At 53.2% G+C, this 15,483-nt stretch overlaps 2 protein-coding genes across 11 annotated transcripts in view; both read left to right on the top strand.

Moving 5' to 3' along the window:
- Positions 1-9,654, top strand: part of ATOSB (atos homolog B) — a 33,060-nt gene extending 23,406 nt beyond the window's left edge. For 6 of the 10 annotated variants that reach the window (XM_058444682.1, XM_058444681.1, XM_032164074.2 and 3 more), the window contains exons 2-9: positions 5,056-5,199; positions 5,444-6,412; positions 6,891-6,949; positions 7,139-7,244; positions 7,372-7,530; positions 7,774-7,842; positions 7,926-8,101; positions 8,397-9,654. In XM_058444682.1, the coding sequence (XP_058300665.1) occupies positions 5,519-6,412; positions 6,891-6,949; positions 7,139-7,244; positions 7,372-7,530; positions 7,774-7,842; positions 7,926-8,101; positions 8,397-8,550 (1,617 nt within the window). In that variant the 5' untranslated portion in view covers positions 5,056-5,199; positions 5,444-5,518 and the 3' untranslated portion in view covers positions 8,551-9,654. The other 4 variants (XM_032164073.2, XM_032164071.2, XM_032164076.2 and 1 more) reach the window with 4 other exon arrangements.
- Positions 9,655-10,593: 939 nt separating this feature from the next.
- On the top strand, positions 10,594-13,876 carry STOML2 (stomatin like 2). The gene is made up of 10 exons (XM_032164069.2): positions 10,594-10,713; positions 10,944-11,081; positions 11,575-11,674; positions 11,807-11,865; positions 11,958-12,059; positions 12,209-12,343; positions 12,490-12,634; positions 12,758-12,837; positions 13,040-13,168; positions 13,595-13,876. Exons 1-10 carry the CDS (start codon positions 10,669-10,671, stop codon positions 13,730-13,732), a joined length of 1,071 nt encoding a protein of 356 aa, XP_032019960.1. The 5' UTR covers positions 10,594-10,668; the 3' UTR covers positions 13,733-13,876.
- The last annotated feature ends 1,607 nt before the right edge of the window (positions 13,877-15,483 follow it).

Genomic DNA, 15,483 nt, shown 5'->3' with positions numbered 1-15,483 from the left:
TGGAGCTTCCATTCTAGTAAGGGGAGAAAGAAATTTTGGAGGGGAAGGGAGAAGTCAAGTAGTGATAACCGCTATATAAAAAAAAAATAAAGCAGGGTAAATTTAGGGCAGGAAGGTAAGGCTTATTTATTTATTTATTTATTTATTTATTTATTTTTGAGACGGAGTCTCACTCACTCTGTCGCCCAGGCTGGAGTGCAGTGGCGTGATCTCGGCTCACTGCAACCTCCGCCTCCTGAGTTCAAGTGATTCTCCACCCTCAGCCTCCTGAGTAGCTGGGATTACAGGTGTGCCCCACCACACCCAGCTAATTTTTGTATTTTTAGTAGAGACGGGGTTTCACCATGTTAGTCAGGCTGGTCTTGAACTCCTGACCTTGTGATCTGCCCACTTTGGCCTCCCAAAGTGCTGGGATTACAGGCGTGAGCCACGGTGCCTGGTGGTAAGTCCTCTTGGTTGTACCCTGCTGCTTTCCCAGGGTACACTGAGGCCTGGAACATCTTTGATCCTTCACCCTGAACTATTGTCCTCTGACCTTTGTAGGTAACCAAGGCCTGGCCTATGGTAGTGGCAGAAAGATAAAATAAGGTGGAGTTGCTAAGGGATTATTTTTTTCCTACAGTGTTCTATGTCTCTGTTTTTCTAGTAAGTTTTTATTAAGGCAAGTAGGCTCTTACGTTGATACACTGTAATTTTGACAAGGGCGTTGAAAATTTCCTTAATCCTGTTCCTTACACTAGGGAACCAGCAAGGAAGTCAGTCCAAGGGAACTGGGTTCTTATTCAGGGTTTTCCTCTTGAAAAGGGTGGTCTAGGGTGAGGTAGAGAGAAGAGAGCTTAGAGGGACCGTTACTTGCTTGTGTCTCCCAAGTCTAGGACTGAGGGACTAGGGGGAAGAGGAAGGAGCCTCTTTTTACTATCTACTGATATAACCTCAGGGCCCTGGGGGCTCCACAACACAGGCAAGGCAGAAACGAGGACCTTGGGCTCTCTGTGGCCTCTGAACTGTAGAATGGACTTTCCCTCTTTGGCTCTGGTGTTTGCCTCCTGCTTCTGTGAAGGACTGGGAGAAAAAGCCTCCTAAGTCCCAAATTGTCTGACTTGCTGACAAGTGCAGAGGGCAGGGTAGATGGGACTATTGATTTTCTTAGGTTACCTCTAGAGTGTCCTCTAGAAAGTGTCTTTGAATGCTCAATCCTTGCAAAGGTTTCCATCCTGGTCATTTAAAGAATAGGAGGACAAAGGTTAGGGATGCTGGTTCTGCTGCCATTTGATTTGACTGGGTCTGAACTGGGCTAGGGCCCAGTGACTCAGTGGGAGGGTGGATAGTTTTGAGGGGGCTGTGAGTCATGGGGTTGAGCTCCATCACAAGAGTTGGGCTTATTTCCCCCATTCTGGGCAGAAGCCCTCCTATCCTACTTCCCTGTATGCTCTGTCTCCTTGAACATGGGCCTGTGAGTAGAAAGAATGCTGGCAGAAGGGATGGGACAGCCTGATCTCAGAAAGGGAGTTCAGAGGCACAAAGAGTAATGCCGGTCCCTGAAATTAAAATGTATCCCTATCTTATGAATCCATGGGGCTCCTCTAAAGAAGGCAAAAGAACATCAATTTAAGAGTAACAGAGGGAAAAGTACCACTTCTTAGCATGGAAGGAGATAAGGTCCCACCTCAGGCCTTTTTCTTCTCTGGCATGGAGGAAGCTTCCTGGGCTTCACTAGTTCTCCAGGTCTGAAGCTTTGGTTTGGAAGGTGGGGAAAGACAAATGGTAGTGAGGTATTTGGGGCCTGAGGTCTGGTATAGACAGCAGGCAGACTTTGAGGGTTGTCAAACTATGTTTAAAGCCCTCGTGCTTCCTATTAATCGGCCTGGAAGGAGGAAGGGTGGGGGAGTAGGGTGGAGGGGTAAGATGTGGAAGGCCTACGCCTTTGAAAGGGTTAAATGGCAGGGCAGGGTGTTGCTTTGGACTCCGGCAGCTGACGGGTTAAGGAGAAGGGCGGAGCGACCTTGGGTAGGCCTACCCCCCTTGTGGACCAATAGGCGTGTGCCTCTTGGAGGGGGCGTGCCTCGCACTTGAGGTCGCGGGGAGGCTGGCTTCCTATGGACCAATGAGCATGGTCGCTTTCCAGGGAGGGCGTAGCCTGAGGGGGGCGTGGCGGCCGTGGCCGCCGCGGCGCGGGTGGTGGGGCGCTGGGCGGGGCGGGCGGCCCCATCAGCTGGTAGGAAATGGCCTGTGAGTCAGAGGGGCAGCGGAGTCGGCGGCGCGGAGCCGGGGCGGCCCCGGGGAGGGACCGTCGCAGGGAGGGGCGCGGCAGCGGCTGGGGGGCTGCGGGCGCCAGGGCCCGCTAGTGTGGCACACGAAGCTGAACAGCGAAGAGCCTAGCAGAGCAGGGCTCAGCCTGAGCCACCCTTTGTCTGGGTCGGGGGCCCGTGGCAGGGAGGACCGGGGATCCACAGGGAGGGACCGGGACGGGACGGAAGGGCCCGGAGCAGCAGCCACCTCAGCGGAGCCAATTTGGGAGCGGGGTGAGTGTGCTAGAGGAAAAGAGCAAATCTCCGAAGCTCCAGTATAGTATGGGGCCTGTCCCAGGCTGTGGGGAGGAGAGGAGTGAGAAAGCACCTGGGAGGCTGCGCAGGGGGTAAGGGATCGTCCAGAACAAGGAGTCCAGGAGTCAGGAGAGCCTGCCCGGCTTAGTTTAAAGAGGCTGCTAAGGTCTGCTCCTCCCCTCTGAAGGTAGAGGGCTCTAGGCTGGGGGTCGAGGGGTTGGTAAGAGAGAAGAGGTCGACCTTCCCACCCACAGTGGTGGTCCGTGGGAACAGCCACCCTAGCTTGTGTGGATGTATGTAGGCACAAAATAGAGAGCAGCTGGCAGCAGTTCTCTCTGCACAGGATGAAGGTGGAAAGCACATGGATAGGAATTCTTCCTGTCACTCTCCTTGATCATGGTAGAAATGGAAATCTTTAATACTGAAGGGAAGGGGAGAATGAACCTCGAAGCTGATACCTATACCAATACCCACCTCACCCACCTCCCAGGCCTCAAAAGTGTCTAAGGGTACAGACGTATTCTGGGACTTGTTGTTTTTGCTGGCCTTGCTCCCTTGGCATGTTGGGAGCTGTAGTCCTTGCCAGCCACAGCCTGGCACAGCTGTTTGATGCCAGCTGCTGCCCACCCCCTGCACGAAGAGTGAGGCTTGGCCTACTCTGCCCTGCCCCCCTCCCCTGCAGTCCTGCCCCATGAGTCAGCTTGAAGCCATGGTCTAGAGCCAGACTGGCTGGGTGGCAGGGGAGTGAATCTAAGAGCGTCTTGTTGACAGAGTGGGAACTGAGAGGGCTCTGGGGCTAATGAGCAGATGCCAGGTATGCTGGGGTCAAGTAGGGCATCATGTCATCCCCTGGCTTCCCCAGGGCAAGGGGTCAAGAGGGCAACTGGGATGACCAGGAAGTGGTGGTGCTAAGGAAAAGGCCCCTCCTGCATCTGTGTGGTTTGAGTGGAGGAAATAAGGGTAGAAATTAGTGCAGGTTGTACCTTCTGACAAGGTTGGTTGCAGGTAGGATAGTGCAGGTTGCCATTGGTGTTCTGCCCTTTCCAGCCATCCCGCCCACCACAGGGAACCAGGATTTTCTTAGGGATCCCAATTCTTAGGAGAATTTGGTGAAATGGGATAGTGGGGTACAATGATGGGAACTTGGTGTAGGAGAGCTTTTCAGTCCCTGGGTACAAATCTCTCCTTTCTGCATGCTCCCTACCCCCACCTCTGTTCCTGATTCTCCCTTGTACAATTAATCTCCCTGCTTCTCTCATCTGGGAATTTTTTCTCTCCACTGTCAGGACTGCTGCCCAGATCTCTGGGACTTGCATTCTACTTTTTTTGAGCCCTGCTGTGTGCTTACCCCTGTACTTGGGGTGGGATGGAGGGGTGGGACACAGATCTGTCCTCAGGAACTCTGGTCAGTCTAGAAGATGCTTTACCCACAGGAGTGAGCAGAACTGTTAGTGAGCTTACAGGAAGTAGTAACACTGCCATTGGTGAGGTCTCAGAGAAGGGAGAGATGCTTATGGTCTGGGGTGGACAGAGCAGACTTTCTGGAGGAGATGGCATTTGACCTATCCAAGGAGGAAGAGTCTTGGGTAGGCATTCAAAGGGCACTCCTTAAAGGGGAAAGGGCACTGTGAATGTCAGACAGCAAAGGAGAAGGCTGACCCTGGGGGCAGTTGGCTTTCAACTGGACATTCCCCTCATCCTACTATGGGCTGGAATAGTTAGTGAAGACCATCTTATGCACCAGTGGTTTGGGGTTTTGGTGCTGGGTGTGTGAGCATTGGGGGAGGGGCATGGAGAGGTACTCCCTAGTTGCTTCCAGCTGACTGACTGCTGTGGCCTTATCTCTAGTTTGCAGGGCCTTGCGGGAGGGCCCTAGAAAGTGCCTTCTGGCAGTGACCCCTTCCCCTTCCCCTTCTTGTTTTTGGTCGGATTTGTTGCTTCTTGTTAAAAAGAGACAGGCTGCTGGAGGCAATTTGGAGTTCAGGGCTGAAGGGCCAGCTCTGAGCTGACTTGAGCTTTGTACCTCTGAGGACCGCTGATGGGGTGTAACTGTGTGTGAGACCTCTGCCCTTAGTGCCCTAGGATGGTACTTGTCCCTTTGGAGACAGACATATAAGAAGGAGTTGTGCAATTTGGTGGCTTTGAGTAAGAGAGCTGAATTCTTCCCCTGGCCACCTCTCAGATGGCATGGTCTCTTGGATCTTGGGGGTCTCTCATCCCTTCCTCCATGTAGGGCAGGAGTCCTCAAATGGTGGCCCTGACAAGTAGTTATTCTACCTCAGCTCACTTGTCACATCCTTATTATACTGAGCCAAGACCTGCCTCTTTGACTCCTTAGGTAGCCCAACTCTGCCATATGGGCCCTGGACCCCAAGCCTACCCTTTCTGTTCCTGAAGAGCCTCTCACATGGGAGAAGGATGTCCTGGGGTGTACTATATTAGCCTATAATTGGTGACAGGCCTTACCGCTGGCTCCAGTGATCCTGGCTTATGTCTGTTCTTCTCTCCTCAGGGTCCTGCTGAGCTCAGGAGCTGCACGGAATGGTGGCAGTCACCTTGCCAGTGCAGCAGGCATGGATCAGACTGCAAGCTAGGGACACAAGGCATCAGTTGGGAAGAGGGGACGCACAGCTAGGCTTGAGGCCTCTTCATCGGGGTAAGTACCAGGGAGAAGGGGGGGAAGCGCGTCCAGTAAGAAGCCTGAGCTAAACCTGTCACCCTCTCAGGAGTTCTGAGAGCGGTCTCTATATTCCGTTAGTCCATCCAGGGATTTGTACACATTCATCCCTGGGAACCCATCAAAATCACCCCTTTAGGCAAGGAGAGGGTCTGAAACTCAGCTGGAAGGAAGAAGACTCATTGATTCCCCTGACCACCTTTTCTTCTCTTCTCTTACACAGATGTCCCCAGGCCCCCCAGCCCAGGCCCAGCATAAAGGCCGTGTTGGGGGGCCCCCCTGACCCAAGGGGGGCTTCATGCGCCACGTGCAGGCGGAGCCGTCTCCATCCTCAGAGCCGGAGGCTGGCCCTTCACAGCCTCCAGTCAGGCAGGGGGCCCTCCAGGGTGGCCTGCTCATGGGCTACAGCCCAGCAGGGGGGGCGACATCCCCCGGGGTCTACCAGGTATCCATCTTTTCCCCTCCGGCTGGTACCTCTGAGCCTCATAGGGCCCTGAAACGACAAGCCCCACCCACTGAGGGTCCCCGGGAGCTGAAGAGAGGCCCTGGGCTGGGGGCCAGAGAGGGACTACCCCCTGAAGAACCATCTACTGTGGGGCTCTTGGGCCCAGAGGGACTGGGGCTGGGACTAGGTGTGGCCAGCCAGCATTTCTCCCACCATGGCCTCTGTGTTGTGGAACAGAGAAGTAGTGTCACCTCATCTTGGACTTCAGGGGCCTGGAGTCCCCCCTGCCCCCCATCAAATGCTTCCTGCAATACTTTGCACACCAGAGACTGGGCCTCCCCAGGTCCAGGGGGACAGGGGTCCCTGGGGGAGTCCCCAGGGCCAGCCCCTCCAGGCCAGCTGCACACACTTGACACTGATTTGCACAGTCTTGCACAAATAGGGGGTAAGAGCCCAGTGGCTGGGGTGGGCAATGGGGGTAGCCTCTGGCCTAGGGAGTCCCCTGGCACTGCCAATGGGCACAGTCCCGAGCACACACCCCCTGGCCCTGGACCTCCAGGCCCCTGCCCCACCAAGCGAAGGCTGCTTCCTGCTGGAGAAGCCCCAGATGTCAGCTCTGAGGAAGAGGGGCCAGCCCCTCGGAGGCGCCGGGGATCCCTGGGCCACCCTACTGCTGCCAACAGTTCTGATGCCAAAGCCACACCCTTCTGGAGCCACCTGCTGCCTGGGCCCAAAGAGCCTGTTTTGGTAAGCCAATAAAGGACCTCATTTACTCTTTTTTTACTTTTTTTTTTTTTTTTTGAGATGGGATCTCACTCCATCACTGCTGGAGTGCAGTGGCACAATCTCAGCTGACTGCAACCTCCTCTTCCCAGGCTCAAGCGATCCTCCAACCTCAGCCTCCCGAGTATCTGGGACCACAGGCACATGACATTGCACCTAGCTAATTTTTGGTATTTTTGGTAGAAATGGGGTTTTGCCATGTTGCCCAGGCTGGTCTCGAACTCCTGAGCTCAAACGATTGACCCACCTTGGCCTTCTAAAGTGTTGTGATTACAGGCGTGAGCCACTGCGCCTGTCCTTCATGTACTCTTAAGTGGATATTTGTGTGGATAAAGATGGAGGCCTGGGGGGTGGGGTGTTCCTTTGAGTTTGTGATGAGCTTCTGCCCCAAAACATACGTGGCCTTCACCCTGTCTCTTTTCCCAATCATTTTTCTCCATAGGACACAACAGACTGCGGTCCCATGGGGCGGAGGCTGAAAGGAGCCCGTCGCCTGAAGCTGTAAGTGACCAGCTTTTTCCTCTATCCTGTCCCTGAGAATGGGGGCAGAAGTCTGTAATCTTTCCAGCATCCGAGTAGGGGACTCCAGGGCAGAAGCCCTACATAGTGGCAGAGAGTGGAGTCCAAGGGCATAAGCAGGAATCCCAGAATACCTAAAGCCAACCCCCTGTGTTTCCCTTCCTCTACCAGGAGCCCCCTTCGAAGCCTCCGGAAGGGGCCAGGCCTGCTGAGCCCCCCCAGTGCCTCCCCTGTTCCTACCCCTGCTGTCAGCCGTACCCTGCTGGGCAACTTTGAGGTAGCTCCCCTTGGGCTTTGTGATTGCCGGGGTCCTGGGAGAGGCGGGATGGTGGAATGTGGCTTGGATGGATAAGGAAAAGAATTGGCATCTCTCTCATAATGTGTTTTCCCTACCCTAATCCCAGGAATCATTGCTGCGAGGACGTTTTGCACCATCTGGCCACATTGAGGGCTTCACAGCAGAAATTGGAGCTAGTGGGTCATACTGCCCCCAGCATGTCACGCTGCCTGTCACTGTCACATTCTTTGATGTTTCTGAGCAAAATGCCCCGGCTCCCTTCCTGGTATGCCTTGACTCCAACCCCAAAGTCAGCTCATCAGGAGGATGAGGATTTGGGGGTGGGGCCAGGGGGCAAGAGGTATTTCTTACTTATTCCTCACCTAGGAGTGAGTCAGGGCCAGGTGAGGAGAACTCTAGTGTAGGGCAGGGGCAGGTTCAGGGTGAGAGCTTGTGGAGAGGGACATGTATTTAGGGCTTGGGGTTTTCCTAGTCCCCACCTTGACTGATGGCTCCCTGGCCTTCCCAGGGCATCGTGGATCTGAACCCCTTGGGGAGGAAGGGTTACAGCGTGCCCAAGGTGGGCACCGTCCAAGTGGTGAGTTTGCCCTGAGGGAGTGGGAGTGGGGAGAGAGGAAAGCAGCCCTCAGGCCCTACCAACCTTGACTGTCCTGTCCCTAGACCTTATTTAACCCCAACCAGACTGTGGTAAAGATGTTCCTCGTGACCTTTGACTTCTCGGACATGCCTGCTGCCCACATGACCTTCCTGCGCCATCGCCTCTTTTTGGTGCCTGTGGGTGAGGAGGGAAATGCTAACCCCACCCACCGCCTCCTCTGCTACTTGCTGCACCTCAGGTGAGGAGAGGGCCCAGGGACGGCTGGGGAGGCCCAGGTATCCCTTCCCTGAAGAGGATCTCTCCTTGCTTCGATACTGTCTGGATTCTTGCTTAGTTTATTTTTAAATTTTTATGTATGTATGTATGTATGTATGTATTTTTAGAGACGGGGTCTCGCTATGTTGCTTAGGCTGGTCTCCAACTCCTGGGCTCAAGCAGTCCTCCCACCTGGGCCTCCCAAAGCACTGGAATTACAGGCATGAACCACTGAACCCAGCCTGGATTCTTACTTTGATCACATTGTCCTTGTCCAGGTTCCGGAGCTCCCGCTCAGGCCGCTTAAGCCTGCATGGAGATATCCGCCTGCTTTTTTCCCGCCGGAGCCTGGAGCTGGACACAGGGCTCCCCTACGAACTGCAGGCTGTGACCGAGGCCCCTCATAATCCACGTTATTCACCTTTGCCCTGATTGCCAGCACTCTGAACCCATGCAGGCTAACGACCTGCCCATCCTGCTCCATCTTAGAGAACATATATGGAGAGACAGCAAGAGACCCTTCAGGCTTGAATTAAAGCCCTCACCATGCTCATGCCCAAATGGATTATTTGGGTGTTTAAAGCTTCTGATCCTTACTACACCCTGCCCTACTTCGGGTACTCCATGTGCCTGTCCCCTCCCTTGGGTTTCCTAGGCCAGCTTAGGTAGTAGGGAGGAACCGGAGCTACCCTGAGATTGTCTCAAGTTCCCAGGCAAGTTATGCCAGCGTTGCCTCCCTGTCCTGGGCAGGGGCCACTTATTATTTTATTTATTTTTAATTTATAATTTATTCAAATTGGATTGCCTTGGTAACCTCCCACACCTGATAATTGGCATCACTCCTCCCTGCTTCCCACTCTCAGATAGTGCTCCAACCTCAGGAGTTGAAGAGGCTTATGAGGGGGGCAGGAGGAGAACTGCTCTCCCTCAGCTGAGGGAAGAGGGGCTATTCCAGAGGGACTGAGTCAGTAGCCAAAGACTCAGCTTCCCCTGTCCTTCCCCCAGTCCCTTCACTTCCCCTACCCTCTGACCTATCTCTGAAAGCTAAGTTACGTGTATGTGTGTGTGCACAAGCTTGTCTTTGTGTGGTATGTGTGTGTGAGAGAGTGTGCATGTATGCACACACACAGGGGTTAACCACCCCTCACCTAGGGCTCCAGACTCCAGTTGTCCCTCTCCTCCTACCTGTGTCTCCTTGCTTTGGGGTCCTGACTGAAGAAGGTGTCCAGGGGGCAGAGTCAGGGCCAAGCACTGGGGTGCCTCCTCTCACCTGGCCAGACTCTGACCCACCTACCTCAGCTGGGGTGAGGGGCACCCCTCAAACTCAGTCATGTGGTTCCAAACTACCCCATTCCCCACTCCAGACTCTGACCCAGCCTCAGTCCTGACTCCTGGGGCTGGGCTGAGGGGAACAAGCATTTGCTGAAACTTGAAAACACAAAGCAAATCAAAAACAGGAAAAAATTGTACCTGGTACTTTTTTTTAGAAAAAAAAGATTAAAAAAGAAAGAATAAATTCTTGTTTGGAAACTTGAACTAAGCTCTACTTTTGTTGTTGTTGTTGTTGTTGTTGGGGAAAGGGTGTGAAGGGGGATGGAGGGCCTTCCTGGAGCTGGGACTCACCCTTTCTACCAGAGAGGCAACAGGCCTGGGCCCATGAGGTCTTAGGCTAGTCCCTGCTGATTCCTGGGGCCTGGTTTTGCTCCTTTCGGAGGGGTTGGTGGGTAAAGTTCAGCCGTAGAAGCTGAACTCTGAATTGTAGATCAGGATTCTAATACTGGTTCTGTTAATGACTTTAGCCCCTCAGAACTTCAGTGCCCTCATATGTAAAACGGAGGTGACTACGGAGGTCTCTTGACTACTAGAGCATTAGGGATGTGTGCAAGGTGACATGCTCCAGACAAGGTTGAACGTTGAGGCTGTTGCTGGACTCTATTTAAGACCCGGCATAACAAACCTTGCTTGGGAAGACAGGAAAGGAGCTGTAGCGTCTTTGAGGAAAGAGGGGAGGGAAAATCTCGGCCCAATCGCCAGGCAATGGTAGGTCCAGTTTCCATGGCAACGGGATTGGGGTCAGTCTCCAGTGGGAGTCCTGGACACAACACAGCGGGACTACCAGAGAATATCACTATGGCAACCATGGCAACGAGTCAGCTCCAATCCACTAGTCGCTACGGTGACAGATGGGGGCGATTCTACGCCCTGGTGGGCAAACTGAGTCTCGGGTGAGGGTGAAGAATTCAGTGCGTGGTGTCTGAGTGATAATGCACGCGAAAAATAGCCTCCATCAGGCCGGGGATCTTCGGCGTGAACAGCTAAACCCAGAACAACCGCAGCCTTCGCCTTTCTCTAGGTCTGCGTTTCCCAGGGAACAACTTGATGCTCCGTTCGACCAAGTAACGCTGATTGGGTGAGTGTTGAATTGGGGGAGGGGATGGCCGGAAGTACATCCGGGGGAGCGGAACTGCAAGAGGAAAGGCTCGGGTAGGCTTCTGGGAGCGACCGCTCTGCTCGTCTCGTTGGTTCCGGAGGTCGCTGCGGCGGTGGGAAATGCTGGCGCGCGCGGCGCGGGGCACTGGGGCCCTTTTGCTGAGGGTGAGAGCGAGGCAACCTTTCCAGAGGGTCGGGACAGAGATTACCTGGGTCCTCCGCTGGAAAACAGTGACATTCCAACTTTTGGAGAGGACTGGGGTCAGAGGTCATGGTCCCCATGTGATTCTCTCTCCGAGGATCCTGAGGGTCGTGGTTTATGGAGATGCCTTCTGGACTGAGGGGCGGCGTGTCTGGCCAGATGGGATCTCTGCTCACCCTCTTCTTTCCTTCAGGGCCCTCTACTGGCTTCTGGCCGCGCTCCGCGCCGCTCCTCCTCTGGATTGCCCCGAAACACCGTGGTACTGTTTGTGCCGCAGCAGGAGGCCTGGGTGGTGGAGCGAATGGGCCGATTCCACCGGATCCTGGAGCCTGTGAGAAACCTCTTCTGCCCACCCTGGGCCAGCCAGATGACCAATCCCTCACGACATGGAGCGTCGGGAGGACCTCCTTTGGGCCTGCCCGCACTGTTAGCTCCCGACTCTGTAGGCCAGACCTGACAGGGCCCAGGCTGCTGACCATCATCCCTATGTTACCACCTTTTCCTATGCATCTCACAGGCCCCATTCTTGGGAATCTCCCCTGCCCACTCTCTCAGCCCTACCTCTCAGTCTGCATAGAGATGGCTAGTCTGCTGGCTCCGATTCTCATGACTCTCCCCTCCATTCAGGGGCCTAGTCTTGCATTCCTATTCTTTTGGGTTTTCCTACCAGTGACACCTCAGCCTTCTGAGGACTTATTTCTTGGTAGGAGCTGCTGCTTTTCTGGGCATGTTTCATGTGTTGACTCCCTACATACTCCAGGACTAGCTTAGGTCCCAACCCAATAGTTCCCAGCCTTCTGAGGACCCATGACTCCTCTTCCCAGGGTTTGAACATACTCATCCCTGTGTTAGACCGGATCCGATATGTGCAGAGTCTCAAGGAAATTGTCATCAACGTGCCTGAGCAGTCGGCTGTGACTCTCGGTGAGGGGTTCAGAGTGACATGGGTGCTCTGAGGCTATTGGGATGTGGTTGCTGTAGATCCAGAGCTTAGTAGAAAGAACTGGTTGGGACCTAGAGTCCTGACTTTCCTCGTTTTCTCTCCCGGTTCTACAGACAACGTAACCCTGCAAATCGATGGAGTCCTTTACCTGCGCATCATGGACCCTTACAAGGTATCTGTCCCCTACTTTATCCAGTCTTTTCAGTTGCCCTCTTCACTAAAATCTTGTGCCCAAGCTTCTTACACTATCCGTGTCCATCTCAGGCAAGCTATGGTGTGGAGGACCCTGAGTATGCCGTCACCCAGCTAGCTCAAACAACCATGAGATCAGAGCTCGGCAAACTCTCTCTGGACAAAGTCTTCCGGGTAAGCAGATCTGAGCCAGAGTTAGGGTTTGAAGACACAAACCTGACGCTCTTAATCTTTTCTGAAGGTCAAGATCAGTCCCAGGCCCTTCTCAGTGTAGGCCCTTGATAGGTAGGTTGAGGCTGTGGGGCTTACACCTCTTTTTCCAGGAACGGGAGTCCCTGAATGCCAGCATTGTCGATGCCATCAACCAAGCTGCTGACTGCTGGGGTATCCGCTGCCTCCGTTATGAGATCAAGGATATCCATGTGCCACCCCGGGTGAAAGAGTCTATGCAGATGCAGGTGGGGGCCAAGGAGAGGTGGGAAAAGGACCTCAGGGTGCTCCAGTCCCAGGAGGATCCAGACTTCCCTCCTGTTGTGATGGGTAGAGTTGCATGTCTATATGAGTTTCCCTTGGCTTGTTGATTGGGATTGTTGTGGGCTTCCAGGTGGAGGCAGAGCGGCGGAAACGGGCCACAGTTCTAGAGTCTGAGGGGACCAGAGAGTCGGCCATCAATGTGGCAGAAGGGAAGAAACAGGCCCAGATCCTGGCCTCCGAAGCAGAAAAGGCTGAACAGATAAATCAGGCAGCAGGTCAGGAGAGGGTAGAGGCTGAGGGAGGAGCAAGGCATGGGCCTTTGAAGATTGGTGCTGGGGCAGGATCTTTGGGGTACATTGACTTCATGGGTCAAGCAAGCTCTGTCCCTTCTCTTGCAGGAGAGGCCAGTGCAGTTCTGGCCAAGGCCAAGGCTAAAGCTGAAGCTATTCGAATCCTGGCTGCAGCTCTGACACAACATGTGAGAGGCCCCTGGGTGGGAATGGGGACAGGAATTGACAGTGGAAGGGGTTCTCTTATCTACACTTGAGGAGAGTTCTGCCTCTGTGGGCTCTGTTGAGGCAGATTACATGGTCCTTTTTACTGTGAACTGCTTTCTTCATTCCCCATCCACCCCTTCTCCGTATCTGTGATTTCTGATTTTTATCCCCCTGTGATCACAGAATGGAGATGCAGCAGCTTCACTGACTGTGGCCGAGCAGTATGTCAGCGCGTTCTCCAAACTGGCCAAGGACTCCAACACTATCCTACTGCCCTCCAATCCTGGCGATGTCACCAGCATGGTGGCTCAGGTTAGAGCTCTCTGAGGACCCAGCACAGAGCATTGGTGCCAGGGACCAAACTGAGACCCCCACCACCATCATCAACACTTACATACCATAAAGGTCTTCAGAGTGCCTTGGCCCTGGACCTCCCTTCATTCTTTGTAGAGGTGGAATCTAAGAATGAAACATCTCCACTCAGTCCTGCAAATATGGAAGTTCTTGAGATACCTTTTTTTGGTAGATACTTGTGCTGGTATTCTGAGAGTCACTTTACTCTGATGGTTTGCAAGATTCCTAAAATCAACTCCAGAGCTTACAAGACAGGTTTGAGAGAGGGAGAAAGGAAAACCAACTCACTGGCCCCCATGCCATCTTATCCCGTTTAGCCATTGGTAGGCTGGGCTGCACCTCTGTCAGGTGTCCTCATGGTATTCTCTCTGTTCCTCTCCTCAGGCCATGGGTGTATATGGAGCCCTCACCAAAGCCCCAGTGCCAGGGACTCCAGACTCGCTCTCCAGTGGGAGCAGCAGAGATGTCCAGGGTACAGATGCAAGTCTTGATGAGGAACTTGATCGCGTCAAGATGAGTTAGTGGAGCTGGGCTTGGCCAGGGAGTCTGGGGACAAGGAAGCAGATTTTCGTGATTCTGGCTCTAGCTTCCCTGCCGAGATTTTGGTTTTTATTTTTTTATTTGAACTTTAGTCGTGTAATAAACTCACCAGTGGCAAACCAGAAACTGTCCTCTTTGATTGGGGAATGAAGTTGGGAAAGTCACTAGCATTTTCCTTGGATCCAGTCCTGTCAGCATGATTCATGCCTCCATGAATAAGAGTGAACTTCTTGTAAAGTGAAACTATCATTTTTGTCTTCAAGAGAAACTGTGGGATAGGGTGGAAGAGTTAAACTGAACTGCTGGCTGGGAAGTGAAGTCCCCTTCCTGCTAAGTGTGGGGCTGTGTGTTTGAGGCAGGTGTTTGGGGGTTTTTTCATGGGAAAGAAGTACTTTCATGAGAAAGTACTACCCTGCACTGGCATACTTAAAGGGTTTTCAGGGACTGAGGGTGCTCCTCATTCATTTATTCAAAAACATTGAATGTCTACCAAGTGCCAAGCTCATTACTAGACACTGGATTACAAAAATACCTGAAACCCAGTGGTCACTGCTTTCACAGAATACAAGGTCAGGTAGGGAAGACAGACAGGAAGCAGACAGTGATGTGATAGAAAGTGATAAATGTGGCCGGGCGCGGTGGCTCAACACCTGTAATCCCAGCACTTTGGGAGGCTGAGGTGGGCGGATCATGAGGTCAGGAGATTGAGATCATCCTGGCCAACATGGTGAAACCCCATCTACTAAAAATACAAAAATTAGCTGGGCGTGGTAGCATGTGCCGGTAGTCCCAGTTGCTTGGGAGGCTGAGGCAGGAGAATTGCATGAACCTGGGAGGTGGAGGCTGCAGTGAGCCGAGATCACACCATTGCACTCCAGCCTGGCGACAGTGAGACTCTCTCCCTCTAAAAAAAAAAAAAGGTGATAAATGCTGTGGTAGAGGAAAGTTCTGGCTGAGGGATCTTGGTGAGAGGAGCATATCAGCTTAGTAGCAGCGTTGCTGACTGCCACTGAACTCAGGCTGGAAAAGTTAGCAAGTTTTCACCAAGTCAGGCCCTGGACTAGAATAAACAAAGGCTCACTGCTTGAGAGAAGTTGGCTGAAGGGTATAGTGTTAAGGGGGATGTGACTACGTGGCAAGGGCCAAGTCGCAAGGAGTGAGATTCTTGTTGAAGGGGTTGGACGTTATCCCTAGGGTAATAGGGTTTTTTGTTTGTTTGTTTGTTTGTTTGAGACAGTGTCTCCCTCTGTTGTCCAGGCTGGAGTGCGATGGTGTGATCTTGGCTCACTGCAACCTTCGCCTCCCGGGTTCAAGCAATTCTCCTGCCTCAGCCTCCTTAGCAGCTGGGATTACAGGCATGTGCTACCATGCCTGGCTAATTTTTTTGTTTTTTATAGAGACGGGGTTTCATCATGTTCGTCAGGCTGATCTCGAACTCCAGACCTCGTGATCCGCCTGCCTGAGCCTCCCAAAGTGCTGGGATTACAGGCATGAGCCACTGCGCCCGGCCTATGAAGGGTTTTTTTTTCGCTTCCCAAGAGAATTTTAAGATAAAACATCACATTGGCCAGGTACGGTGACTCATACCTGTGATCCCAGCACTTTGGGAGGCTGAGGCGGGAGGATCACTTGAGCCCAGGAGTTGGAGACCAGCCTGGGCAACATGGTAAGACCCTATCTCTACAAAAAAGAAAAAAAGAACAGTAATCACATTAATGTTTTAGTTAGAGTGG

This window comes from Hylobates moloch, unplaced genomic scaffold, assembly GCF_009828535.3.
Source record: "Hylobates moloch isolate HMO894 unplaced genomic scaffold, HMol_V3 SCAFFOLD_10, whole genome shotgun sequence".
Classification (NCBI taxonomy): Eukaryota; Metazoa; Chordata; class Mammalia; order Primates; family Hylobatidae; genus Hylobates; species Hylobates moloch.
The sequence above is the reverse complement of the archived record's forward strand: the minus strand, read 5'-3'. Positions and strand labels throughout refer to the sequence as shown.